This window comes from Leptonychotes weddellii, chromosome 9 (genome assembly GCF_054177405.1).
Source record: "Leptonychotes weddellii isolate Sample4059 chromosome 9, ASM5417740v2, whole genome shotgun sequence".
In the NCBI taxonomy this organism is placed as follows: Eukaryota; Metazoa; Chordata; class Mammalia; order Carnivora; family Phocidae; genus Leptonychotes; species Leptonychotes weddellii.
Genome location: NC_138377.1, coordinates 3,710,075 through 3,736,378, shown reverse-complemented (window position 1 = coordinate 3,736,378; position 26,304 = coordinate 3,710,075). Strand labels below are relative to the sequence as shown.

General features: G+C 45.0%; 1 protein-coding gene across 12 annotated transcripts in view; it reads left to right on the top strand.

Annotated features, from left to right (window-relative positions):
* The window catches only part of WDR25 (WD repeat domain 25), a 140,864-nt gene that overhangs the window by 111,156 nt on the left and 3,404 nt on the right, over window positions 1-26,304 (top strand). For all 12 annotated transcript variants that reach the window (XM_081829929.1, XM_081829937.1, XM_081829936.1 and 9 more), the window contains one exon: window positions 25,241-25,411. In XM_081829929.1, coding sequence (XP_081686055.1) covers window positions 25,241-25,411 — 171 coding nt within the window. The remainder of the gene's footprint in view (window positions 1-25,240; window positions 25,412-26,304) is intronic.

Sequence of the window (26,304 nt, the reverse complement as noted above, 5' to 3'; positions counted from 1 at the left end):
GCTGTTGGCACCTCAATCCACCTAGTTGCTAGACCAAGCCAGAAACCTCGGTGGCAGCTTTAAGATTGCCCTCCTCCCACCACCTTGACCCCTGTGCTTTCCTCTTCTGGGGCCAACATGTGAGGTTGTGCAGGTTGTTCACTGCACACAGGCTCCTGGCTGAGGAGTGGCTTGGGCTGGAATCCAGCCCATGCTCTGCTGGCCAAGTCATGCCCTGGGTGTGGGGTGGTCTCCACCTAATGGGGTTTCTTTTTCTGATATGCACCAGGGTGCCACACGGGCCAGGGGTGGCCCTGTCCTTTCCCCTCCGTCTGCTGCCCATCCCGATGAAATCCACTCCCTCTCCGTCCCCACAGCCTCGCCCCAGGACTGCTCCTCACTCTCTCCTGGGGCCATCAGTGCCACTCACTGCCCACCCTTTTCTGTCTTCCACCCTGCAGCAAGTGTCATCTTCTGGCAACGCAAATCGGAATGCATTCCCCTTTTACTTGGAGCTCCTCCTGACCTTGCAGTGCCCACTGGGGCAGGTCCAAGCCTCCTGTGCAGGTGCGGGTGGCTCTGCATCGCCCAGCCTGTCTCCCTCAGCCTGGGTCCCAGCACAGGGCCTGCCCCACGCCCTCCCTGCAGCTGCCAGCTCACAGCACTGGCCTGGGCATGGCGGTGGCGGAGGAGGACTTCACACCTTCCCGGACTGGTATGACTTGTTTGCTAGGAGCTGGTCTCACTCTTGATAAAAAGAGTAGGTAAATTATTTTCCAAAGAAGATGGAGGAGAGGAATTGACGAAGGAGCAGCCTGAGATCTCGGGCCGAGAGCTGGATCCTGGACTGCAAGGTCGGGGGAAGGGCCGTCTCAGCTGGGGGAGGGTCCATGTGACCTGGAGACACACGTGCGCCCATGCCTTGAGAGCGGAAGGGGGCTCGTTCTCCACACACTCTTTCTGACTGCAAAAGCGGCATGCTCTTCGTCGGCTCCTTGGGAGACGGAAAACTGTGATGGGGAGAATCACTCACTCACTCCCAACCCAACCGCAACCACCGCTGACAGCTGGTCTCCCTCCTTCCGGGGTTTTATGTGCATATTTACATTTTTATGTAATTTTCTCCCAACTTAATATGATAGCATTAGTGTTTCTGATATTGTTAAAAAGTTTTTGGATGATAAAATTTTTAATAATTACTCAATATACTCTAATGTATTTAACCAGTCCTTCATTTATTTATCATACCAGTGTTTCCTTTATTACAGCACTAAGGCAAACATCTCTGTGTGTAAATCCCTAGATGCAGAATGGATTAAGAGGTATGCGTGGTTTTAGGTCCTGGGTACCACTGCCCACTCCCTTCCAGGAGGGATTACCTGTTCACCCTGAAGGGTGGGGTTGGGGTGTTAGTTTGTTTGTTTTTAGCATGGGTGCAGCTTACGCATGCTCACCTCCATCCTGAGGCAGAGCCGGTGCAGCAGGATGGATGGGCTGGGGGTGGGAGAAGGTGGAGTGGCTGAGGGAGCAGGGGGTGCTAGAGGAGGGACTGCCACCTACATGAGGCAGAAGGAAGTGGGGCTGAGGGCCAGCGCAGCGAGGCCTGCTTCTGTCTTGGTCGCGGACCTGGTCCCAGGGTTCAAAGTCCATTGTGCTCTGGTTCATCTTCCTCAGCTCTGGACATCAGCCAGTCACCCCAGCCTCAGACCTCAGACGGGCGGCCAGCAGGGATTGCAGCCTGATGAGTGTAGAATTCAGGATTTGGAGTTAGGTGGGATAGAAAGATTGGAAATCAGCAGAGGTGTCCTTAAGATGCCAGGGGAGGGGCCTAAGCTCTCATGGACTACCAGCACTGGGAAATGGGGCCCCCACTGGGGGGGTACGTGAGTGGTTCTGAGGGCAGACCAGGAGGGACTTCTTAGAGAAGGTGCCTTTCCTTACAAGGAGAGATTGCTGGGCCCCAAGTCTCAGATAGCTGTCAGTATAGGACTCTCTCATGCACCGTCCCTAAGTGCAGCCATTTGGTCTGTGGGCCATGGGGACTTTGAACAATAATAGTGAAGCAGTGTGTGTAGCCCTGTTAACGACACAGGCAGCAGGATGCTTGTCCCTCGATGAGAGCCACGGACAAGGAGTGGCCTGCCCAGCGTTCCCCTGGCTCTGGGCCCAGTGCTCTCACCCTCCCCCTGATGCTGCCCAGGCCCTGGCCCCACCCAGGGGATCCCTAGGATCCCACTGCTGTCCTCTGGGAGGATGCCATAGCCTCGTGCTTCCCCCTCACCTCTTCTGTGTTCACTGAGGATCCTGATCAGATGGGTCAGCTCCTGCTGGTCTCCAGTGTGCTCATTGGTGTGGGGACACAGGAGGTGCCCTGGGAGAGGGGGGCGCTCACTCACTCTCCTCTGCACGTTACTGTGGTTCTGTGTGCTTCTGGGCCTGCTTGCACCCAGGAAGAGGTCCTGCCCTTCCCCTCTTCCTCGTCCTCTTCTGCCCAGGGACTGGCTGCCTGGGAGATAGGCCAGCTCATCTCTTCTGCTCCTTCTTCCAGTGGCCTGGTGGTGTGAGATCCACTCTGGCTTTGGACAGTGAGAAGTAGGGACAGGGGTGATGGTCAGAAGGAGGTGTGCTGGGCATGGGGCATTCTCTATAGCCCAGCCCAAGGCCAGTGCACTGCTCAGTGGCCTTTGTTGGTTCCTGTAACTTATCAGAGAGATAGATCCCCCCACTCCCCACAGTGTCCTGGTTGAAGTCGTCAGGACTGGGTAGAACCTGGTGTTTGGGGCTAGACAGGGGATCTCCACAGCCTCCATCTCTTGTCCAGAGTAGGCCTGAGCCTTTGTTCACTGCCCCTTCTTGCTTCTTAAGTGTTGGGGATGCCGGGAAGAGGTGCTCATAGGCCATGCATAGCACAGGGGCCCAGGCTCTGCAGGGCTGGGCTGCCCTTGGGGGGTGGCTATATTGTTAGAACCCGATTTAATTCGTGGCTCCGTTGTAAAGTGAGGAAAATCAGTTTTTCACTTGAGAGGATCTGCAACGTGGATACATATGTAATTGTCTCTTTCTGCTTTTCTTCCTTTCCCTAGTGTTCTGTATCCGTAATTTAAAATTTCACAGTCTCTGACGTGACGGCTTCTCTGGTGGGTATGTTCAGATTCGTTTCAGATTCAGCAGGCACTAATTGAGCAGCTACTCTGTGCCTCTGGCTGGGCAGCCTGTGATGTGCAGTAGGGAGAAGCCAGGCTCCAGTGTGGGCCACAGATTGGTGTCCTGCTGGCCCTGCCTCCACCCAGCTGTGTGATCCTGGGCAGGCCACTTTATTTCTCTGAATCTGGGCATCCTCGGCAGCACAGTGGGGCCAGTAATCCCAAATCCCTGGTTCTGAGGATTAAGTGAAGTTAATGTAAAGCACTTAGTAACGTGCATGGCACACAGTAGGTGTTCCCTTAGTGCCATCTGCCATCCTCGTGTTCTCAGATGATGACCGCCACAGGGTGTGCCCCCCACGAGATCTGGAAATCGGCATTCATGAGCTGTCTTCAGTGTTGCTGAAAGCTGAGTGGGGATTGTGCCTTTGGCCTAGCCGGGCAGTGTGCCTGACCGCAATGTCGAGTGTCTGCGTTTTTGGCTGAGGATGTTCTCGCCCAGTGTGAGAACATAGGTCCTCCAGGCTGATCAGAGACTCCCATATACACTCCCCCCATGTCTTTGATTAATTTTTAAAAGAGAGATGAATTAATTATTGCCTAGGAAGTACGGATGCTCAGAATTTGGGGGAAGAACTGAAAGTAGGACCTTCGGAGATGCTGCAGTGGGAACCCTGGCCCCAGGGACCCCAGCAGCTGTCCGTGTCTATGATGCCCAGGAACCTGGCCAGTAGATACCCCCAGAGACAACAGAAGGTGGCAGCTCAGGACTTGTCCAGGGGTGGTCGGTGGGGCTCCTGGAGAGTGAGACACAGATGGCTGCTTCTCTCCAGGGATCCTCTTCATGTCCCCCTCTCCCCAGGCGTGAAGCCCATGGCCTGCCTCCCAGCAACCTGGTCAGCAATTCAGGCTGCATTGAGGGGTCACACCTAGGAAGGCTGCCCTTGGGTATGTGTTCTGCTTCTGCTTGGACCCAGAGAAGGTGCCCCAGGCAGGACCCCCAGACAGTTCCAGGAATTTCAGGGAGAGGTCTACCCCTTGCTCTCCTGGCCCTCATCCCCGCCCTTCCATGCAGCTCCGGACAGATGGTGCCATCTTCCTCTCTCAGTTGTCTGCGGAGCAGCTTCACAGACCTTCCCTCCACCCCATCCCTTTAAGGGGAGAAGGCCCAAGTGGCCCTTGTGAGTCCCCCACATTTGGGCCTCAGTTTTCCCATCTGTCTGGAAGGGGCTGAACTTTGTGATGTGGTCTGTATGGAGCAGCCCCCCCCCTCAGCGCTAGGGTTTAGCTGGGAATGGCTCAGCTGAGGCCTCATGCGGTGAGTGTCTGCTCCCTCTCCCAGGGTCAGGGGGGCTAGAGGCCCCAACATAACTCACTGTTCCTCACCCGCTCACTCCCACCAATGTCCTCGAGCTGCTTGGTTTAGATTGATTTATCAGGGAATCTTTCCAACACTTATTGAATACCTGCTGGGTGGCAAGTGGCCATGGGATGGAGGAGAATGAGGCTCACCCCTGCCCCAAACCCTGAGGTCACAGTGGAGGGGAGGGGACAGATACTATTGGGCAGTTAGGATGTAGAGTGATGAGAGCTGCCCTGGAGGGGTAATGAAAGGCCAACCGAAGGAGCTGATGAGTCTGCTTGGCACTTTTGGGAGGCTTGGTGGGCAGAGGGTTTTAAAGGATGCATAGGAGTTTTCTAGACAGCAGAGTCAGTGTAGGGTTTTTTAGACATAAAGAATACACAAAGGCATGAAGGTAAAGAGACATAAAATATGGGCTTGACAGGTGAGGGAATGCTAAGGAGTCTGTGTGGTTGGAGTGCACATAGGGGTGTGTGTGTGTGTGTGTGTGTGTGTGTGTGTGTGTGTGTTTAGAGGGGGGTTAGGAAATAAGGTTAGCCTATCAATGCAGGGCCTTCATCCTGGCCATTTTTAAGTTGTGGCCCAGACCTGAACACCCCAAGGGAGGCTTTAGAGACAGGGAGCCCTTCCCAACTGTGTAGACACATAGTGCCCCCAATACTCCCTTTAAGGAAGACTTGGAGCCTAGGCTGGTCCTCTGGGAGCTTGAGCCAGCTCATCAGTTATACCTAAATGTAAAAGGGAAAGGTGTCCTCCCTCAGCGTATGGTTATTAAAGCACGCCATCTTTAAGCCTCATTAAGGCGTGTTAAATGCTAATGAATTTAGAGAGGGGCATCTTGGGGCCTCTGTTTCCTTGGAAACATTTGAGAGCAGGTGCTTTATAATGAGCTGTACCTATTTTAAAAGTGAGCCATGAGGCCTGCTTTGATAGGCTGGATCTCAGATGCTGATGGGTAAGTGTGAACAAAGCCGGTGGAGGCCAGTAGAGACGCTTTGTGCTCTCTGAAATATCATTCTCTGGTGGTTTCCATAGAAACCACTGGCACCTAGGTAGGAGATTTGCCAAGCTCCAGAGTCTCATTACACAACATGTTGCCTCCAGCCTGGGTGACTCAGCCCCAGCCTCTGAAGACCACTGGGGTCCTGTTGGCAGGGTGGGACAGGGTTCTGGACAAAACAGGACTCATATGTATTGCTGTTGCTGTAATTCTACTTTAATTGTGTCTGTTCCATACTTACTGCTTGATTTTAGCAAGTCCCCACTCTGCTTACTTCCGACCTTGCTGACACTAAGAAAAGCTAGCATTAGCGGAGCTTACTGCTCCCCACAGAGCACTGTAAAGGGACCTTGTATTACTGAAAAATTTAAATATATATCAAAGTGGAGAGACTCTTGATGAATCTCCATGCAACCAGCATGCTGTCTCAACAATTATAAATTTACAGCCAAGCTTTTCTCTATAATCATACCCATTTTCCCAGCAATCTCCTCCCTCCAGCCCCCACTGTTGGATTATTTTGAAGCATATCCCAGAAACATGCTATTATTTCATTTGTACGTACTTTTGTTTCTTTAAGAGGTAAGGACTTAAAAAAAGTATTATTATAGTATTGTCACCCCAACAGTTTAGCAGTAATTCCTTAATACAGTCAGATATCCAATTCATATTCAGATTTCCCTGATTACCTCATAATTTTAAACATTTTCAAGCAGTTGCTTTGTTTAAATCAGAATCCAAACATTGGGTTGATAAATCTCTCAAGTCTTGTTTAATATGTTCCTTTTTTTTTTACCTTGTAACTTATTCATTGGGGAATACGTTGATTGGATGTTCCTTTTCCTTATTGCATCCCCTGTGGTGTCATTTATCACATTCCTCTGTTCCCTGTATGTCTTATAAACTGGTGGTTACAGCTGCAGCAGTGCTTCCTACGCTGTAGTGTGCACGCAAATCACCCAGGGTGCTTGCTGCTCTGCTTCTAATTCTGACTCAGGGGGTCTGGAGTAGGGCCAGAGAAGATACACTTCTTTTCTTTTCTTGTTTTTTAGATTTACCTATTTATTTGAGAGAGAGCACGCACACACACGTTAGCAGGGGAAGGGGCAGAGGGAGAGGGAAGGAGAGAAAGAATCCTCAAGGCGAGTCCCCGCTGCCTGACTTGGGGCTAGATCCGAGGCCCTGAGATCATGATCTGAGCCGAAATCAAGAGTTGGCCGTTTAAACGGTGCCACTGTTTTGCTTTTTCTTTAAGTATCGTTATGAACTCATGGATTTATAACATATTTGATATGTTTCAATCAGTTGTGGCTATTATTCCAATACTCAGATTGCCCTGTATTTGGTGAGTGAACCTCTTTAAAGTAGGCTTCTGTGTCTTTTGTTTGTTTGTTTTTATTTTTATTTATTTATTTATTTATTTATTTTTTTAAAGATTTTATTTATTTGAGAGAGAGAATGAGAGAGAGCATGAGAGGGAAGAGGGTCAGAGGGAGAAGCAGACTCCCCGCTGAGCAGGGAGCCCGATGCGGGACTCGATCCAGGGACTCCAGGATCATGACCTGAGCCGAAGGCAGTCGCTTAACTAACTGAACCACCCAGGCGCCCCGTGTTTGTTTGTTTTTAATTTTTCCCCCACCCTTGCCCCCTGGGTCTTGTGTCTTTTTTTTTTTTTTAATCAACTTTACTGAAGTATCACTTATGTACAGTTAACTGTCATGCATTAGAGTGCACAATTCAGTTAGTTTTGACAGATGGATACATCCATGGAGCCACCACCACAGTCAAGATACAGAATATTTCTATCACCCAAAAGTTTTCTCCTGCCCTTTGGCAATAAATCCCTCCCTGTACTTCATCTCCAAGGCAACCACTGATCCACTCTCTGTCACTACAGAGCAGTTTGCATTTTTCTAGACTTTTATGTAAATGGAATCCTACAGTAGGTACTCTTTTATATCTGGCTTTTCTCAGTTCACGTGTGTTTGGTGTCCGTCCGTTTTGTATGTATCAGGATTCCTTTTGATAGCCAAGTAGTGTTCCCATGGATGGATATATCAGTTTGTTTATGCATTAACTGTTCAAGGACAATTTGGGTTGTTTCCAGTTTTTGGTTATCATAAATGAAGCTGCTGTGAATATCCATGAGCAAGTCTTTGTGTGGATATATATGTTCATTTCTCTTGGAAAATACCGAGAGTGTAATTGCTAAGTGGTATGTTATGTGTATGTGTAAATTATGATAAATTGGCAAACTATTTCTTATTAGCAGTGTGGGAGAGTTTCACTCCCACCACACTCTCATTAGCCCCTGGCCTTGTCAGTCTTTTCTTTTCCATTGTAGCCACTGTAGTGGGTGTGCAGTGGTGTCTGGTTGTGGTTTTAATTTTACATTCCTGATTCATGGGTTTGAATATTGAGTATCTTCTATGAAGGGTCTGTTCAAATCTCTGACCCACTTAAGATGATGATGATGATGATGATGATGATGAAGGAAAAGGAGAAGCAGCAGAAGTAGTAGTAGTTCTAGGAGTTCTTTGTATATTCTTCGATTGTTTTCTCCCCTTCCATGATTTCCTGTGTTCTATCTAAGAGATTCTTGCCTACTCTAAGGTTGCAAAAATTTTCCCTTATGTTTTCGTCTAAAAGTTTCATACTGTCAGGGCACCTGGCTGGCTCAGTCAGGGGAGCCTGTGACTCTTGATCTCAGGGTCATGAGTTCGAGCCCCATGTTAGGTGTAGAGATTACTTAAAAAATAAAGAAATAAAATTTTCCACACTTTTGCTTATACTTTTAGGTCTGTGATCCCTTTTGAGTTAATTGTTGTGTACGGTATCAGTAAGGTTTCTTCCTGTATTTTTGTTGTGTGGAATACTCTGTTGTTTTAGCACCATTTTCTGAAAAGACATTCCTTTCCAATTAGATTGTTTTTGGACCTTTGGTTGATAATCAGCTGGCCATGTAAGCATGGGTGTCTTTCTGGATACTCAGTTCTGTTCCACTGATTGCTTGACCACATTCTCTTGGTTACCATGGCTTTGTAGCAGTGTGTGAATTTTGGTAGTGCAAGTCCTCCAACTTTTTCTTTTTCAAAATTGTTCTTGCTATTCTAGGTTCTTTATATTCCCATATCAATTTTGCAATCACCTTGTCAATTGCTACAAAAAAAAAAAAAAGCCTGCTGGTATTTTGATTAGGATTGTGTCCAATTTACAGACCAGTTTTGGGAGAATTGACATCTTAACAGTATTGAGTCCTCTGATCCATGAGCGTACCATCTCTCTGTGTTTATTTAGGTCTTTAGTTTCTTTCCCTGAGCAGTGTTTTGTAGTTTCCAATGTTTGGATGTTGGACATATTGTATTAAATTTATTTCTCAGTATTTCATGGTTCTGGATACTATTGTGAGTGGAATTTTATTTTAAATTTTATTTTCCAGTGTTTATTGCTAATATGTAGAAATACTATTAACTTTCTTAACCTTGTGTCCTGTGACATTACTAAATTTATGTCTTAGTCCTAATAGCTTTTCCTAGATTACTTAGGAATTTTCACACACACAATCACATTGTCTGTGAATAATACAGTTTTAGCTTCCTTTCCAGTGTGTATGCATCTATTTCTTTTTCTTGCTGTATTGCAATCACTAGCATCTCCAGTACAATGTTGAATAAAAGTGGTGAGAATGAAATCCTTGTCTTTTTCCTGACTTTATGGGGAAAGCATTCAGCCTTTCACCATTAAGAATGATGTTAGATATGGGTTTTGGGAAAATATCCTAAATCAGTTTAAGGGAGTTACCTTCTATTCCTAGTTTTCTGAAGGTTTTTATCATATATTGGTGTTAAACTTTGTCAAATGATTTTACCACACCTGTATTTTTTCCTATATTCAGTTAATATGGTGAATTACATTGATTTTTAAAAGAAATGTTACATGAACCATGCATTTCTGGAATAAACCTTACTTGGTCATGATGTATTATTTTTTTATATATGGTTAATTCTATTTGCTAATAATTTGTTAAGGATTTTAGATTTCTGTTTGGCTTATACTTTTTTCTTGTGTTGTCTTAGTCTTGTTTTGATGTAAGATTAATATTGGCCTCAAAAAAATGAGTGGAGAAATCTCTCATCATGTACTTCCTGAATGTTTGTGTAGGAGCGGTGTTATTTCCTCCTTAATGTTTGACAGAATTCACCAGTGAAGGCATCTGGACCCAAGGTTTTCTTTGTTGCAAGATTTTTGTATTACAAAAATATTTTAAAGGTATATATGGGGCTATTCAGGTGTTCTGTTTCTTCTTCAGTCACTTTTGTAACTTTTTTCTTTTAAGAAATTTGTCCATTTCATCTAAGTTGTCAAATGTGTTGGCCTCAAATTGATCTTAACATTATTTCATTACTTTTTTTTTTTTTTTAAAGATTTTATTTATTTGGGGCATCTGGGTGGCTCAGGTGGTTAAACGTCTGCCTTCAGCTTGGGTCATGATCCCAGCTGGGGTCCTGGAGTCAAGCCTCACATTAGGCTCCCTGCTCAGTGGGGAGCCTGCTTCTCCCTCTCCCTCTGCTCTCTCTCTCAGGCTCTCTCTCTCTCAAGTAAATAAATACAATCTTTAAAGAATAAAAGTAATCTTTAAAAATAAAAGATTTTATTTATTTACTTGAGAGAGAGAGAGCAGGTGTAAGCAAGAGCAAGTGAAAGATACAAGGCTCCATCCCAGGACCCCTGGGATCACGACCTTAGCCGAAGGCAGACTCTTAACCAACTGAGCCACCCAGATGCCTTTGTTTCATTACTTTTTATTATTACTTTCATTCATTCATTATATTTCATTTGTTGTTACTATTTATTTATTAATTATTTATTATTTTTCATTATTTTTCCTTCCTGTTGATCTCAGTACCAATCTGGTGTCATTCCCCCAGTCTGAAGAACTTATTTTAACATTTCTTGTAATACAGACTTCCTGGTGGTGAATTATCTCAGTTTTTGTTTATAAAAACATCTTTATTTTGCCTTTGTTTTTTCCATGTCAGCCCTTTATGAAAATACCTTTATGGAAGTATAATTGACCTACATTAAACTGCATATTTGAAGTATACAGCTTAATAAATTTTGACATATGTATACGTCCATGGAACCATCACCACAGTCAAATTAAGTGATATATCCATCATCTTCAAACGTTTTTGTGCTCCTTTGTAATTTCTTCTCCTGCCCTTCCATGCCTTACACTTGTCTTCAGGCACCCACTGATCTGTTTTGTCATTATAAATTAGTTTCCAGGGCGCCTGGGTGGCTCAGTTGGTTAAGCGACTGCCTTCGGCTCAGGTCATGATCCTGGAGTCCCGGGATCGAGTCCCGCATTGGGCTCCTTGCTCAGCGAGGAGTCTGCTTCTCCCTCTGACCCTCCCCACCTCATGCTTTCTCTCTCTCTCAAATAAATAAATAAAATCTTTAAAAAAAAAAAATAAAAAAAAATAAATTAGTTTCCATTTTCCAGAATTTTTTGTGTAAATATAGTCATAGGGTATGTACTCTTTTTTAATGTGGCTTTTTTCCCCATTCAGCATAATTATTTGAGATTGATCCATGTTATTGTGTGTACAAATAATATTTTATCCCATCATATTGATAAGTAGGATTCCACCATAGTAGGATATGCCATAGTTCATCTATTTACTATTGATGGGCATTGAGTTGTTTCCAGCTTTTGGTTATTACAAATAAAGTTACTATGAACATTCATGTGCAAGCCTTTTAGTGAGTACATGTTTTCATTTCTTTGGGTGTTACAGACTACATTGTGCCCCTCTCCCATTTATATGTTGAAGCCCTACCCCTAGTGTGACTGTATAGGGCCTTTAAAGAGATAATTCAGGTTAAATGTGGTCGTAAAGGTGAGGCCCTAATCCAGTAGGACCGGTGTCTTTAAAAGAAGAGGAAGTGACAACAGAGCTTTCTCTGTGCTGCAGAGAAAAGGCCTCATGGGGACATGGCAAGAAGTCGGAGTCTTCAAGCCAAGGAGAGAGGCCTCAGCAGAAACCAGCCCTGCGGGCACCTTGATCTTAGACTCCCCGCCTCCAGGATTGTGAGATAATAAATGTCTGTTGTTTAAGCCCCAAACTGTGGTACCTTTTTATGGCAGCCTGAGCAGACTTAAGATATTGGGTAAATACCTAGGATTAGAATGTCTAGGTCATATGCTGGTATATGTTTAAATTTGAAGAAACTTCCAGTTTTCTAAATGGTTGCACTATTTTACAGTCCCACAAACATTGTGTGAGGGTCTGCACACAATGTGATTGCTCTGCATCATAGCCAACACTTGCTATGATAGGCCTTTTAAATTTAGCCATTCTGAAATGAGTGTAGTGGCATCTCACTGTGGTTTTAATTTGCATTTCTCAAATGACTACTGATGTTGTGCATCTTTTCATGAGCTTCTTTGCCATCTGTATGTATATTTTTAAATGTCTGTTTAAGTTTCTTGTCCATTAAAAAAAAATCAGACTGTTTCTGTGTTACTGAGTTTTGAGAGTTCTTTACATACATGTTTATTACATGTATGATTTGCAAATACTTCCTTCCAGTGCATGGGTTGTATTTTCATTCTTATATTTTTGGAAGAGCAGAATTTAAAATTTTTGATAAAGTTTAATTTCCCAATGTTTTTCTTTTCTGATCATGCTGTTAGTGTTGCGTCTAATCAAACTTTGCCTAACCTATGGCCACGAAGATTTGCTTCTGTGTTTATTTTCAGAGGTTGTATAGTTTTGGGTTTTATATTAGTCTGTGGTCCATCTCATATTAATTTTTGCACATGGTGCAAGGTAATGGATGGAAATTCCTGGTTTTGCATGTGGATATTCAGTATTACTGCAACATTTGTTGAAAACAATACCCACACCTTTGCAATGGAAAATTAGTTGACTGAATATGTGTAGGTCTATTTTTGTAATCTTGTCTCTCCCATTGCTTTCTTTGTCTTTACACCAATACCCCATTGTTTTCTTGTTATCTTTCTCATTATTTTCATCTAATGAGTCTTGAAATCAGGTAGTATAAGTCTTCCAGGTTTTTTTTTTTCAAAATTATTTTGCCTATTCTAGGTTCTTTGCACTTATATTTCAATTTTATAATCACTTTGTCAATTTTCTACCAAAAAAAGGCCTTCTTGAACTTTGAATGATATTGTATGTAATGTACCAATCAATTTTGGAGGAGAATTGAATTCTTAACAATTTTGAATCTTCCAATCCATAAACATAGTATACTTTTCCATTTATTTAAATCTAGGTTGGGGCGCCTGGGTCGCTCCGTCGATTAATTGTCTGACTTGATTTTTGCTCGGGCCATGATCTCAGGGTCCTGGGATTGAGCCCTGCATAGGGCTCTGTGCTCAGCGAGGAGTCTGCTTCTCTACCTCTCTCTCCCTCTGCCTCTACCCACCCTCCTCACGTGTGCATGCTCTCTCTCTCTCTCAAATGAATAAATCTTTTAAAAAAAAATCTAGTTTAATTTCTTTCACCAGTGTCTTATTGTAGTTTTTACTGTATAACTCTTTCACATTGTTGTTAGGTTTATCCCTAAGTATTTATATTTTTACACTATTGTAAGTAGTATTATAAAATTTCAATTTCTGATTGTATATTGTTGGTATATAGAAATACACTGATTTTTGTGTATTCACCTTGAATTCCATAACTCTGTCATTTATTAGTTCTAGTTGCTTTTTTGTAGATACTGTTGTATTTTCTGCAAAGATGACCATTTCATCTGTGAATAAAGGCAGCTTTAATTCTTTTTTTCCAATCTGGGTGCCATTTCTTCCTCCCTCCCATGCTGCGTTCTATCCCTTCCTTCCAACTTATTGCATTGGCTTAAGCCTCTAGACCCATGTTGAAATGAAGTGGCGAGGGTGGACATCCTTGCCTTGTTCCCAGTATTATAGGGGAAGTATTCATTTTTTTTCACAGTTACATATGTTAGCTATGTGTTTTTGTAGATGCCCCTATGAATTTGAGGACATTCCCTTTTATTCCTAGTTTGTTGAGTATTGTTATCGTGAATTACTGCTGGATTTTGTCAGTTGCTTTTCTGACATCTTTTGAGGGATAATGTTTTTCCTATTTACTCAGTTAATATGGTGGATTTTGTCAATAGATTTTTTAGTTATTAAAACAACCTTGGATTCTTGGGATAAACTCCACTTGATCATGATTTATTATCCCCTTTATATAATTTGGGATTCTGTTGGCTAAAATGTGTTAAGAATTTTCACATCTGTGTTCAAAGGCATATTGATCTGTACTTCTCTGGTAATATCTTTGTCTCCTTTTGATATCAGGGCAATGCTGGCCTCATAGAATGACTTTGGGATTGTTCCTTTCTCCCCAGTTTGCTGGAAGAGTTTGTTTAGAGTTGCTATTATTTCTTCTGTAACATTTGCTGGAATTGACTAGTGAAGTCATCTTAGCCTGAAATTTTCTTTTGGGGAAGATTTGAAATCTCAGATAAAATTTATTTAATAAATATAGGGTTATTCCAGTGTTCTCTTTCTCTTTGAGTGACCTTTGGTAGTTTGTGTCCTTCGAGAAGCTTTTTTCTTTCATCAAAATTATCTAATTTTTTGGCATAAATTGTCTAGAGGCTTGTTAATTTTGTTGACCTTTTCAAAGTACCAGATTTTTGTTTCATTGATTTTCTTTATTTCTTTTCCTTTTAAAAATTTAATGATTTCTTAAATATTTCCTTCTGCTTAAACCTTGGGTTTAACTTTATATTCTTTTTCTAGTTTCTTAAAGTAGAAGTTGAGACTTCTGTTCTTTTCTAACCTAGATCAGTACCACAGGAGCTTCCCCTTATCCATGAGGGATATGTTCCAAGACCCCCAGTGGCTGCCTGAAACCAGGGATGGGACTGAACCCTGTATATACATACTATCTACTATGTTTTTTCCTATAAATACATGCTTATGATAAAGTTTACTTTATAAATTAGGTACAGTAATAGATTAGCAACAATACCCAATAAAATAGAACAATTATAACAACTTAGTTATAACAATATAATATGAGTTATGTGAATGTGGTCTCTTTCTCAAAAGATCTTATTAAACTGTACTTACCCTTCCTTTTCTTGTGATGATAGGAGATGATAAAATGCCTGTGTGATGAGGTGAAGTAAGTGACATGGGCACTGTGACGTAGCGTTAGGCTACCACTGACCTTCTGACAGTATGTCAGAAGGAGGATCATCTGCATCCAGACCACAGTTGACCTCCGTGACTGAAACTCTGGAAAGCAAAACCGTGGGAAAGGGGAGACTGTTGTGTTAATTTCCCTCTGGGTGTTGCAGCTACATTAACACAACTGTTGATATATTGTGCTTTCATTTTTATTCATGAAAAAAATACTTTCTAATACCTTTTTTATTTCTTCTTGGTCCATGGATTATTGCAGGAGTGTGCTATTTAGATTCCAAATACTTGGGAATTTTCCAGATATCTTTTATTGATTTTTAATTCCGTTGTGGCACAGAGCATACATTGTGTGTTTAAATCCTTTTAAGTTTATTGAGACTTGTTTGACGTTCTAGAATCTGGTCTACCTTAGTAAATGTTCTGTGTGTAATTGAAAATAATGTTTATTCTCCTGTTGTTGAGAGTAATGTTGTATACGTCTCAATTAGATTGAGTTAGCAAATCGTGTTATTCAAGTCTTCTGTATCCTTTCTAATATTTCTGTCCATTTGTTCTCTTAGTTAAGAGCAGCTGGTTGAAATTTGTGACTAGAAGAGTGAATTTGTCTTATTTCCTTTTTAAGTTCTATTAGTTTTCCTTCGCTTATTTTGAGGCTCTGTTATTAGGTACATAACCATTGAAGATTGTTGTTTCCCTGATGAATTGATTCTTTAATCATTATGGAAAGACTTTGTTTATCCCTGATAATATTCTTTATTCTGAAATCTCCTCTGTCATTAACCTCGGCGTTCCTGGTTTACTTTGATAACTGTCAGCATGATACATCTTTTGCCATGTGTTTACTTTTAACCTGTTTCTGTCTTTATATTTAAAATGTGTTTCAGGACACCTGGCTGGCTCAGTTGGAAGAGCATGCAACTCTTGATCTCAGGGTTTTGAGTTCAAGCCCCACATTGGGTGTAGAGATTACTTAAAAATAAATAAATGGGGGGCCTGGGTGGCTCAGTCGGTTAAGCACCTGACTCTTGATTTCGGCTCAGGTCATGATCTCAGGGTTGTGAGATTGAGCCCTGAATGGGGCTCTGCGCTCAGTGGGGAGTCTGCTTGTGGATTCTCTTTCCCTCTCTCTCTGCCCTCCCCACCTCTTGCTCTCTCTAAAATAAAAGAAATCTGGGGCGCCTGGGTGGCTCAGATGGTTAAGTGTCTGCCTTCGGCTCAGGTCATGATCCCAGGGTCCTGGGATCGAGCCCCACATCAGGTTCCCTGCTCAGCGGGAAGACTGCTTCTCCCTCTCCCACTCCCTCTGTTTGTGTTCCCTCTCTTGCTGTCTCTCTCTCTCTGTCAAATAAATAAAAATCTTTAAAAAATTAAATGTAAAAATCTTTAAAAATAATAAACTTATTTATTTTATTATTTTTTAAGATTTTATTTATTTATTTGAGAGAGAGAGCGCGTGTGAGAGAGCACTCATGAGCAGGGAGAGGTAAAAGGAGACTCCCTGCTGAGCAGGGAGCCTGATGAGGGGCTTGATTCCAGGACCCCGGGATCATGACCTGACCCGCAGATGACAAACAAACTTTAAAAAAATAAGTAAAATGTGTTTCTTGTAGGCAGCACTTAGTTGGATCTTGATCTTTAGTTTAGTTCTGTGTACCAGTCTTTTCCTTTGAGCTGGTGTATTCATCCTGTTTTCATTTAATGCAATCATTGGCATGTTTGGGTTTCAACTCACCATCTTGTTTTCATTTGTTGCACCTGTTCTCTTCTCTCCTTTGTTTTTGTGTTTTGTTCCCCTTTTCTCTTGGATGAACTAGTATTTCTATGATTTCATCTTATCTGTTTTGTTGCTTTTTTAATCTGTGGATTTGTGCTGTTTTTTACTTTTAGTGGTTGCTTTAGAGTTCATAGTATAGGTCTTTATCTTATCAGCCCACCCTCAGATCCTATTAGATCTCTACGTTTTGTGTGAGCATCTTACAATGTACAGATCTTCAGTTTTCCCCTTAATAGTCTTTGTGTTGTTGTTGGCATACATTTTATTTCTACATCTATTACAGTCCCCACAATACATTGTTATGTTTGCTGGAAACGGCAAATTATTTTTAAAATATTTTAATAATAGAAAAGTATGTTCTATTTCCCTGCATATTTGGTATTTCCATTGCTTTTCAATCTTTTTTAAAAAGATTTTATTTGGGGCGCCTGGGTGGCTCAGTTGTTAAGTGTCTGCCTTTGGCTCGGGTCATGATCCCAGGGTCCTGGGATCGAGGCCTGCATTGGGTTATCTGCTCAGTGGGGAGCCTGCTTCTCCCTCTCCTGCTCCCCCTGCTCATGCACACACACTCTCTCTCTGTCAGATAAATAAATAATATATATTTTTAAAAAAGAGTGTTTATATCATTGAGGATTATTATAATCGCTATTTAAATGTGTCTGATAATTCCATCATCTGGGTCACTTCAGGGCTGACATCTATCATTTCTCTTTTGTGGTGGTTACTATTTACATTTTCCTGATTCTTTATATGTCAAGTAACTTCAGAATATATCCTGCACGTTTTGAATATTGTAAAATCCTGGGTCCTATTAAAGTTCTATGGAGAATAGTGATTTGTCTGTCTTAACAGGCGAGTGACCACGTTAGATTCAGATTCCAAATTCTTTCTCCCTTTCTTTGGGCAGTGGTTCCATTTTCATTGCAGTCTTCAAACCGTTTGTGATGCTGGGCCACGAAGGGGTTAGTTTCAGACTTGGGCAGTGGTTATATGGTATTCTGCTTCTCCTAGTTTTGGCTGTGCTTCTGAGAGTGTGTTCCATGACTGTATTGCTTAGGGATTGTTCTGGGGTGCCTGTCAGTTCACACATAGAACTAGAGGATTCTGAGCTCTCTCCTCTTTGGAACTTCTCCCACACCGCCTGGCCGCCCAGGGCCTCCTTTCCTGGTTCTTCTGCCCAGAGAGATGGCATTGTCTCAGACTGTTAGCCTTCTGCCTCGTCACAATATCTGTAACTGGGATCCCTTTCAAGGCGAAGTAGCCAGAGAAAATAGAGGAAGAAAATAATGTGGATTTTCCCCTTACCATTGTTATAATAAAGGTCCTTTCCCTCAGCTCTTCTATTCAGTTGTTTTCCTTCCCGGGTTTATGTACTTGGGCTGCACACCCAGAGCACTGCGGTCCTGTGGTTGGGGCTGGCATTGGGTCATGGCAGGAGAGCAAGAGGATATATTTTTAAATTTCCCCCATGCTCTCTGGCTTACAGGGGCCCATTTTCATGTTCCTTTGACCAGAATGACAGATTCATTTCAGAATTTTTGCTGTCCATGCTCACTATGTAGTTCCTTAATTCAGTAGGTCCATTTGTCAAAGTCAGGAGTTAAAAGACAACAAACAAGCAACCCCCTCCCCCAAACCCCACAAATCTAGGCCCTTACCTTGCAAATTTTTATTTCCCTCCCCAACCCACTTGCTGTTATTTACTCTTTAAAGGCTTTAGGTAGTTGCTTTGTGAATTTTGTCCAGAGCTTTTAGTTGTAATTGGTAGGAGAGAATAAGAGGCCATAGCAGGCTTATTCCATTTTGGGTTAAATAAAACTAGATTTCATCTTTAAATCCAGTCTTTTTTTTTTCTTCAGTATGTTTTGAATAATTTCAATTGCTGTGTCTTCTAGTTCATTATTATTATTATTATTTTGCTGCAGCAGCTCATCTGCTGTTAATCCCATCGAATGTATTTTTCATCTCAAACATTGTGTATTTCATCCCTAGAAGTTCAGTGGGGGACTCCTACATCCTCCACGTCTCTATCTACCATGGTCACTTTTGCCTCTACCCCCCCTTTTTTTTAAGGGGGAGAGAGAGTGCACGTTGGGGTGGGGAAGAGCAGAGGGAGAGAACTTTGCAGGGCTCGATCTCACAACTCTGAGATCATGACCTGAGCAGAAATCAAGAGTGGGACGCTTAAGTGATTGAGCCACCCAGGCGCCCCGCTTTCTTTTACCTTCTTAAATGTATGCTAGACAGTTACAATCACTGTTGTGGTGCCGAGGTCTGTCATCTATCACTTCTGGGTTTAGCTGGGTTTAGAGACCGTAATCTGAGTGATGTGGTTGCTCCTTGTTTCTAGGCCCCTTCTGTGGACAGAGCTAGGAAATATTTTTGTTGTTAAGAAAAGAAATACATCAGGGACTCCTGGCTGGCTCAGTCGATGGAGCGTGTGACTCTTGATCTCAGGATTGTAAGTTTGAGCCCCTTGTAGGGTGTGGAGATTACTTAAAAATAAAATCTTAAAAAAGAAAAAATACTGATTTTTTTTTCCCCAATTCAAATTTAGGATTATAGAATTTTTCTTTAACTTCTTTGGTTTTATATATTTTCTCTTTTTTATACTGGAAATTTTTATTTCTATCTGCCTTCGCACAATTTTTGGGGTATATATATCAACACTAGCTATGCGATGACTGAAGACAGTTTAAGATTTCTTGTGGTTCTTTTGGTCCCCAGAGTATGTCCAGTTAGGATCTACCATCAAATTACTGATTTTCTGTTCAGAATGTATATTCAACTAAGGATGTGCCATTATATTAGTGTCCTTTAGTGCCTCTCAAAATAAATCCCATTTGTGTGGCTAAGCCACCAGCTCAACACATGGTTAGTTTTATTTGCTTAATTTTGCTTTCACATCTTAGAGCCTGTTTTATGTTAATTTGGTTGCATCATTTTATAAAATATATACATGACTCTAGAGAAGGAATTGGAAAACTATAGCTCATAGGCCCGATCTGGCTTGCCACCGGCTTGGTATGATCCTTGAGCTAAGAATGGTTTCTAGGGGTGCCTGGTGGCACAGTCGGTTAAGTGTCCCTACTCTTGATTTCCGCTCAGGTCACGATCTCAGGGTTTTGAGATCGAGCCCCGCTGTCGGGCTCTGTACTCAGCGTGGCATCTGCTTGAGGTTCTCTCTCTCCTCTGCCCCTCCCCCCACTTGCGCTTGCACGTGCTCTCTCACTCTCTCTCTCTAAAATAAATAAAATCTTAAGAAAAGAATGGTTTCTGGGGCGCCTGGGTGGCTCAGTTGGTTGAGTGTCTGCCTTCAGCTCTGGTCATGATCCCAGGGTCCTGGGATCGAGCCCCGCATCGGGCTTCCTGCTCAGCGGGGGGCCTGCTTCTCCCCCCTCCCTCTGCTTCTCCCCCTGCTCATGTTCTTTCTCTCTCTCTCTGTATCTCTGTGTCTCGAATGAATAAATAAAAAAACCTTTAAAAAAAAAAAAAAGAAAAGAATGGTTTCTACATTCTCAAATGGTTGTAACATACACATCTGTGCACATGCCTTCACACATGTACATGCACACAGGAGAGTACGCAGCAGTAACTGTATGTGTCCCCCAAACCCTAAACTGTTTACTGTCTGGCCCCTTACAGACATCTTCTAAGTACTATCTCTAATCCTGTCTCATCCTGTCTCCTCCATTCTCTTTATTTACTTCTTTAGTTTCTGGTTTATCTTTCTGTTGTTTTTAATGGACGCAAGCCACACACCTGTCCCCTCTTCCACTCACCTTGTACACTGTTTCTCTGCCACCTGGGGCTTTTCTCACTGGACAGTTTGTCTTGGAGGCCGCCCCGTAGCAGGGCGGGAGGGCAGGCCCCACTCTTCGCAGCTGCATCACCTTCTGGAATGTGGATGTACTAAGGTTTATTCAACTGGTCCTTTCTGGATGTACATTTGGGTTATTTCCAGTTTTTTATTTTTACAAGCATTGCTGCTTTCAGTGGTGGTGTACTTACATCTTTTTGGGGTTTTGCCAGTGTGCCTCTGGGATCGCTCCTACAGGTTGCTTTGCGGGGTCATGCAGATTGCTGAGAAACAGGCATGTGTTAGTTTGCTCGATATTGCCCCAGTTCTCTCCACAGGGATTGTATGGTTTTGTGTTTCTGTCAGCAGTGTGTACAGTTAGCTAAAGCCCCACAGCCACCTAATGGAGTGTGTTGTCAAACTGGGATTTTGCTAATTTGATAGGTAAGAAATGGTATCTCTGTGTAATTTAAATTTGCATTTCTCTTGTTATGAGCAAATGAAAGGACCAGTTACATTTCCTTTTATGTGAACTCTCTGTTCACTTTTCTAGCATTTTTTTGTACAGGTGCTGGGTCTTTCTCACCTGTTTTGAGAAACTATGTATTAGGGATAGTAACCTTTGCCTCTAATATAAGTTGCAAATATTTCTCCCATTTGTCATTTTTACTTACTTTTTTTTGGTGCTGTGCAATGGTTTTTAAAATTATTAATATTTTCATGTAGCGAGGTTAACCCATTTTTCTTCTCATTGCTTCTGGCCTCAGAGCCATGGCTAGGAAAGGTTCCCCCAGCTCCAGGTTGTAGAAAAACTCAATCAGGTCCTCTTTTCTATTTTTTTTTTTTAACATAAGTTTCTGACCCATTTTGAATTTATTGACAGAGCACTTTTGGTGTGCTCTGTGATTGGCTACTTGTGTGAATTTAAACTATAGAAACAGGCCCTTTGCTCCCTTCTCCAGCTTGCTTTTATGCATAGATTCCTGATATCTTAGCATTTGAAGAGACCCCAATGTTTATTTACAGGGAGAAAGAATTGAACTCTGGGGAGAAGGAACTTGTCCAAGGACCCACAGCTCTGAGCTGGGGACTTTGGCTCTGGCTGGCCCCAGAAGAGAGGGTTTCTGAGCATCTGCCTCATGTCAGCCACTTAGCCAGGCACATTGCCTTTGTTTGCTCCCAAGCTGTAGGCCCCATTTCTCTCCCCACCTTACAGGTGTGGAGGCTGAAGCAGAGAGGCGTGGTTTGCCCGGGACCCAGAAGTTTAGCAACAGGCCCCCAGGGTGTCTGCCTGAGAGCTTGGGCCCTCCCACGGGGGAGGGAGGCCTCCACCATCTTCCCCAGGGCCAGCGATGATGTGACATTGAATGAGGCGCTCTGCTTCTGCCTCCCACCCCCACCGTGGCCTCAGAGTTCCTTGAGAGTCAGGTTTCCTTTGTCTCCACGTCCAGGACTACAGGAGGACCCTGTGACTGAGTGTCATCCCCCAGGGTGTCTAACAGGGCAGGGATGATGGCTCCCCAAGTGCTGGCTTAGCCCCAAGTGCCAGGATGTTGCTGGGAGCTAGAGACCTCAAAGTCCCTGCTTTTCAAGCTGTCCTTTTGTTCACTGATCCATTTGTGTATCCACTCATTCACTTATCCAGCCATCGGTTCAACACACCTTAGTAATGCCTGCGCTGTGCAGACTCAGCGCTGCCCAAGGGCGACCTGGAGATGTGACAGATGCCAGTCCCCAGGAACTCACGGTCCTGTGGGGTAGGCAGGTGACTGAGGGAGCATGGGGTCCCATGGGACCCAGAGCAGTGTCTCCCCTTGCCTTTCCTCAAGCTTGGGTGCAGAGGAGTGGTGGGGTGGGGTCAGGGGGCTAGGGCACCCCAGTCCTCCTGTCTGGGGTCCAGCAGCGCCCAGAGGCAGAGGTTTGCTTGTTGTCAGTCCAAGCCCTTTGTGGTGATGACCAAAAGGCCAGGCCTGGAGAGGGAAGGGACTCCCCCAGGCACACAGTATGTCAGCAGCTGGGCCAGGAATGGAGCCCAGCCTGCGCCCCAACCCCGCGCCCTTTGGAAGTGGCAGGGATGCGAGGAAGGATGAATCAGAGTCAGCCCAGAGTTTCCCACGTTTGTCCGGAGGGCCGAGCAGTTGTCAGATTTCAGGGATGTTGAGTGATTTTCATACCTGAGTATGTCGTGGTGTGGATTACGTCTCCCACTTTCCCCAAAGCCAGAGCCTTCAGCCAAGTATCTGCTTCCTGACAGAAGAGTCTGAGGAGGGCTCCCTTCTGGATCCAGCTAGTTAGGCCCGCGCAGCACCATCCCATGCCCCTGGGATGGGACACACCAGCTGTCGTTGTAATTAAGGTTGCCATAAAACCCACCAGCTAGACACACAAATGGCACCTCTGCTCTTTCCCGGGGCAGGAGCAGTTGTGAAGGCGAGTAAATCACGTTCGGCGGCGATCACTTCAAAGGTCAGCTTTCCACTTACAGCACATCATTGGCAGGGATCGCCCGTAACACGGCTTGTTTCCCGGCCATTCAATTTTATGGCGCCCTAATGAATTGGGCCGTTTCCATCCGTTCTCAGGAACGTACAGAACAACGGTTTTCATTCTCCTGGAAAGTTTGTCTTGGGAGGCAGGTGTGTCGGGCTCGCTGGTAGTTCTGTCACGGACAGGCCGAGGGCCCCTGGCACCATGCTCCTCTCTAGGCCTTCACGCACCCTCTGGGAAAAGCTACCTCTGGGCTGTCCTCATGAGACCATTTATGTGGAACCCCTGCCCAGTGGCTGCCATTTACCTGGCACTCAGAAGCAGCAAGGGGGGCCCTCTTCTTCCTGTCTCCTTTCCTGGGTCAGTGCATTTCCCAGGCCCCTGTGGGGATCAAGGTGCTGTGACTGGAGAGGGGTCTGTGGCATGTAGGCCGGAACCTGCACCCAAGAGCTCCCGGTCCTCGCTGCCAGGGAGCTGGGAAGTGCCCGGCGCGTGTGTGAGCCCACCAGTGGCCATTCTGTGTGAGCTCCTGTTGCTCTGGGGGCTACCCCGTGCCTCCCCCCCTCCACCAGAGAGGGCAAGCTGCTCAGTGCATCAGCCACAGCCAGGGGCGTGAGTCGGGCCGGACATACTCTTCTCTTGGTAGTTGCTACCCTGGCCATCTCTGGGTTTCCTGTCCCTCACCTGAACGGTGGTGATGGAGAGGGCTTTGGGAAAAGGGGAAGAAAGGCGTCGAGGCCCAGTGTGGCCTGGGCCAATGGAAGCCTGGGGTGGCTGAAGTGAGGGGTGACTGGAATGGCGCTGGGATGGGAGGAGCCGGCAGAGAGACTGCTCCAGAGCCATGATTATGGGCATTGCTCCCGCCCCTCCCCTCCCCGCCAAGGTGGATTCCAAACACAGCCTTGGGGTGGCACTGTTGTGAGCTGGACTGTTGTGCAAACTCAAGGGAGCTCATATTGGAGACTGTGAAGGCATGCAGCGCCGCGCCATGCCCCCCCACCCCCCACCGCCCCAGGCCCCAGCCTCAGACTGGGCAGGTGGAGCATTTGGCCACCAGCACCCCCACTGGGCCCCTCTGGCTGGGGGCACGGAGAGACGTCCTCCCCTGTCCACACTATGTGAGGCTCAGGGCTGGGGCAGCCACAGGCTGGTTTTCTGCCCTGTATTCAGAGGCCTGCAGGGCTGCCCTCTCTTTTCTGCCTCTGGACCACTCTTCAGGCTTCAGGGGGCTCACCCTGAAATCAACTTGGCTAGGGGCTGCTTCTGAAGAGGCTCAGAGAAGAGCAGTCATTTGCCTCTATCCTCCCCCAGGAAATTGTCTCCATATTTATGGAGGTAGGGAGTGGCCAGTAGGAGACTGGGTTGTGGGCCCCAGGGAAGCAGCAGAGATGGGGAGAAGGCCACCACCCTGGTGGTGGGACTTTGGGCAAATGCCTACATCTCTGAGCCTCAGTGTTCCTCATCTGGAGAATGGGTCTCAAAACAGCCTAAATTGACTTTATAGAGTGCTGCGTGTAATGTGAATTTGACTTATATACATTTGAAAGAGGATGATAGAAAATATATCTGCAAAATTTTAGAGGTTGTGAACTCCAGTTTTTTAAAAAAAATTTGTCAAGACTTCTTTTTCCCCAGTCAGCAGGTGAGGGACCAGAGAACTGTGTTTATGCTGTGGCCACATGGTGGCGCCCTGGGAGCTGGTAAACAGGCCAGCCAGGACCAGCCCGAAGGCCTGAGGCCGCCTTGTATTGGCCTCTTGTTGAATATTGCAGTCTAAAGCATGCTGTCAGTGAGTTTGTTAAGTGGAGATACTTGTTAGTCCCGATACTGGGACCCTCCCCCAACCTAAACCAGTTGCTTTAGAATGGAAGGTGAATGTGATAAAATCCTCTGGAGAAAAAAGAACTGCTTGATAGTTAATCACATTGGTTTACAAGACAGGCAGCTATGAAATATTGGCCATGATGCTAATAAGTAAAAGTGTCTTTAAAGCTAATCTGTGTATTGTGGTTCTGCCTTTATGGTCTCTAAGGACTCTGGCTTTCTGCAGTACAGTTACTATTCCAGAGAGAATAGGCTGGGGTTTTGTGAGCTGTGAATTATGTGACGTCTTTAGAAGCAAGAGTCTCTCACAATATATGGCCTGGTATCAGTGGCCATCATTGATGCCCTTTTGGTGCCCTTGGGCAATGGGCCCTTCCCAAAGCTCGCTTTTATCAGGCACCAGCTGCTGTCTAGAGGATTGGTGTGATTGGAGAGATCATCACGCCTCCCTGGGTGGCTAATGGATGGTGGTCATGTGTCTGTAGACGTGGGGTGGGCACGCGACAGGGAGGACTGTCTGTGGGGAGGGGCCATCAGGCAAGGCTGTATCTCCTAGCAGCCCAGCACTGTTCTCACTGGATCCACCTGCTGGCTGGGCTCTTGGCCCTCCCTGTGGGTGCCTGCCCTGTACTCCTGAGGCATGATAGGTGCCCACTCTTGCAGGTGGTGAGAAGCTACAAGGCGACCATCCAGCAGACCTTGGACATCCTCTTCCTCCAGGAAGGCTCTGAGTTTCTGAGCAGCACAGATGCTTCGAGCCGGGACTCTGCTGACCGCACCATTATTGCCTGGGATTTCCGGAGCTCTGCCAAAATCTCCAACCAGATTTTCCACGTGAGAAACCCTATTTGGCATTGCTTTTCAGTTTGTTTCAGCTGCAGGATGTAGCCATGTAGCCCTAAGCTGCTGAGATCCTAGGTCACTTCCTGGTGGGGGTGGCTCAGCAGGCAGGATCTTTAGAGACCATTCAGGTGCCTGAAATCTCTTGGGTCGGGTAGACAAGCGCAGGTCCAGGCCTGCCTGGAAAGCCTTCCAGAGGTTCCAGATCACAGCACCTCCATGACTGTCCTACTCATCCTCTGCCTGGCATGGCCACTCTGTAGGGGAAGGGTGTGGAGGGGCCATCCATCCAGATCAGTAGAAGATTGCCACACAACCCAGGACACTTCTACCTTCCCTCTGCCACCCCAGCCAGCCCCTGGGTTTCTGTCCCACCCTTGCTCAGTGTGTTTGGCAGGAGCTGTGACTTGGAAGTTCAAGCAGGGACCCAAGGTTAGATCACCTCTGTTAAAGTCCTGGATTCACCACTTACAAGCCCATTATGTAGCCTCTTTGATTCTCATTTTCCTCTTAAGAAATTGAGGGTGAGAATATTATTTACCTCATAGAGTCGTTCTGAGAATTGAAGGAGATAATGCTTATAAAGGATCTAGCACAATGCCAGGCACAGGGGGTGCTCCATAAATGCATTATCTATCATCACCATCACCACCATCAAATCCAACATCTTCACCACTATCACCATCACCTTCATATTACCACCATCACCACCACCACCATCACCACCACCACCATCACCACCATCACCACCATCATCACCACCACCATCACCACCACCACTACCATCACCATCGTCACCACTGTCACCACCACCACCACCACCACCACCACCACCACCACCATCACCACTGTCACCACCACCACCACCACCATCACCATCGTCACCA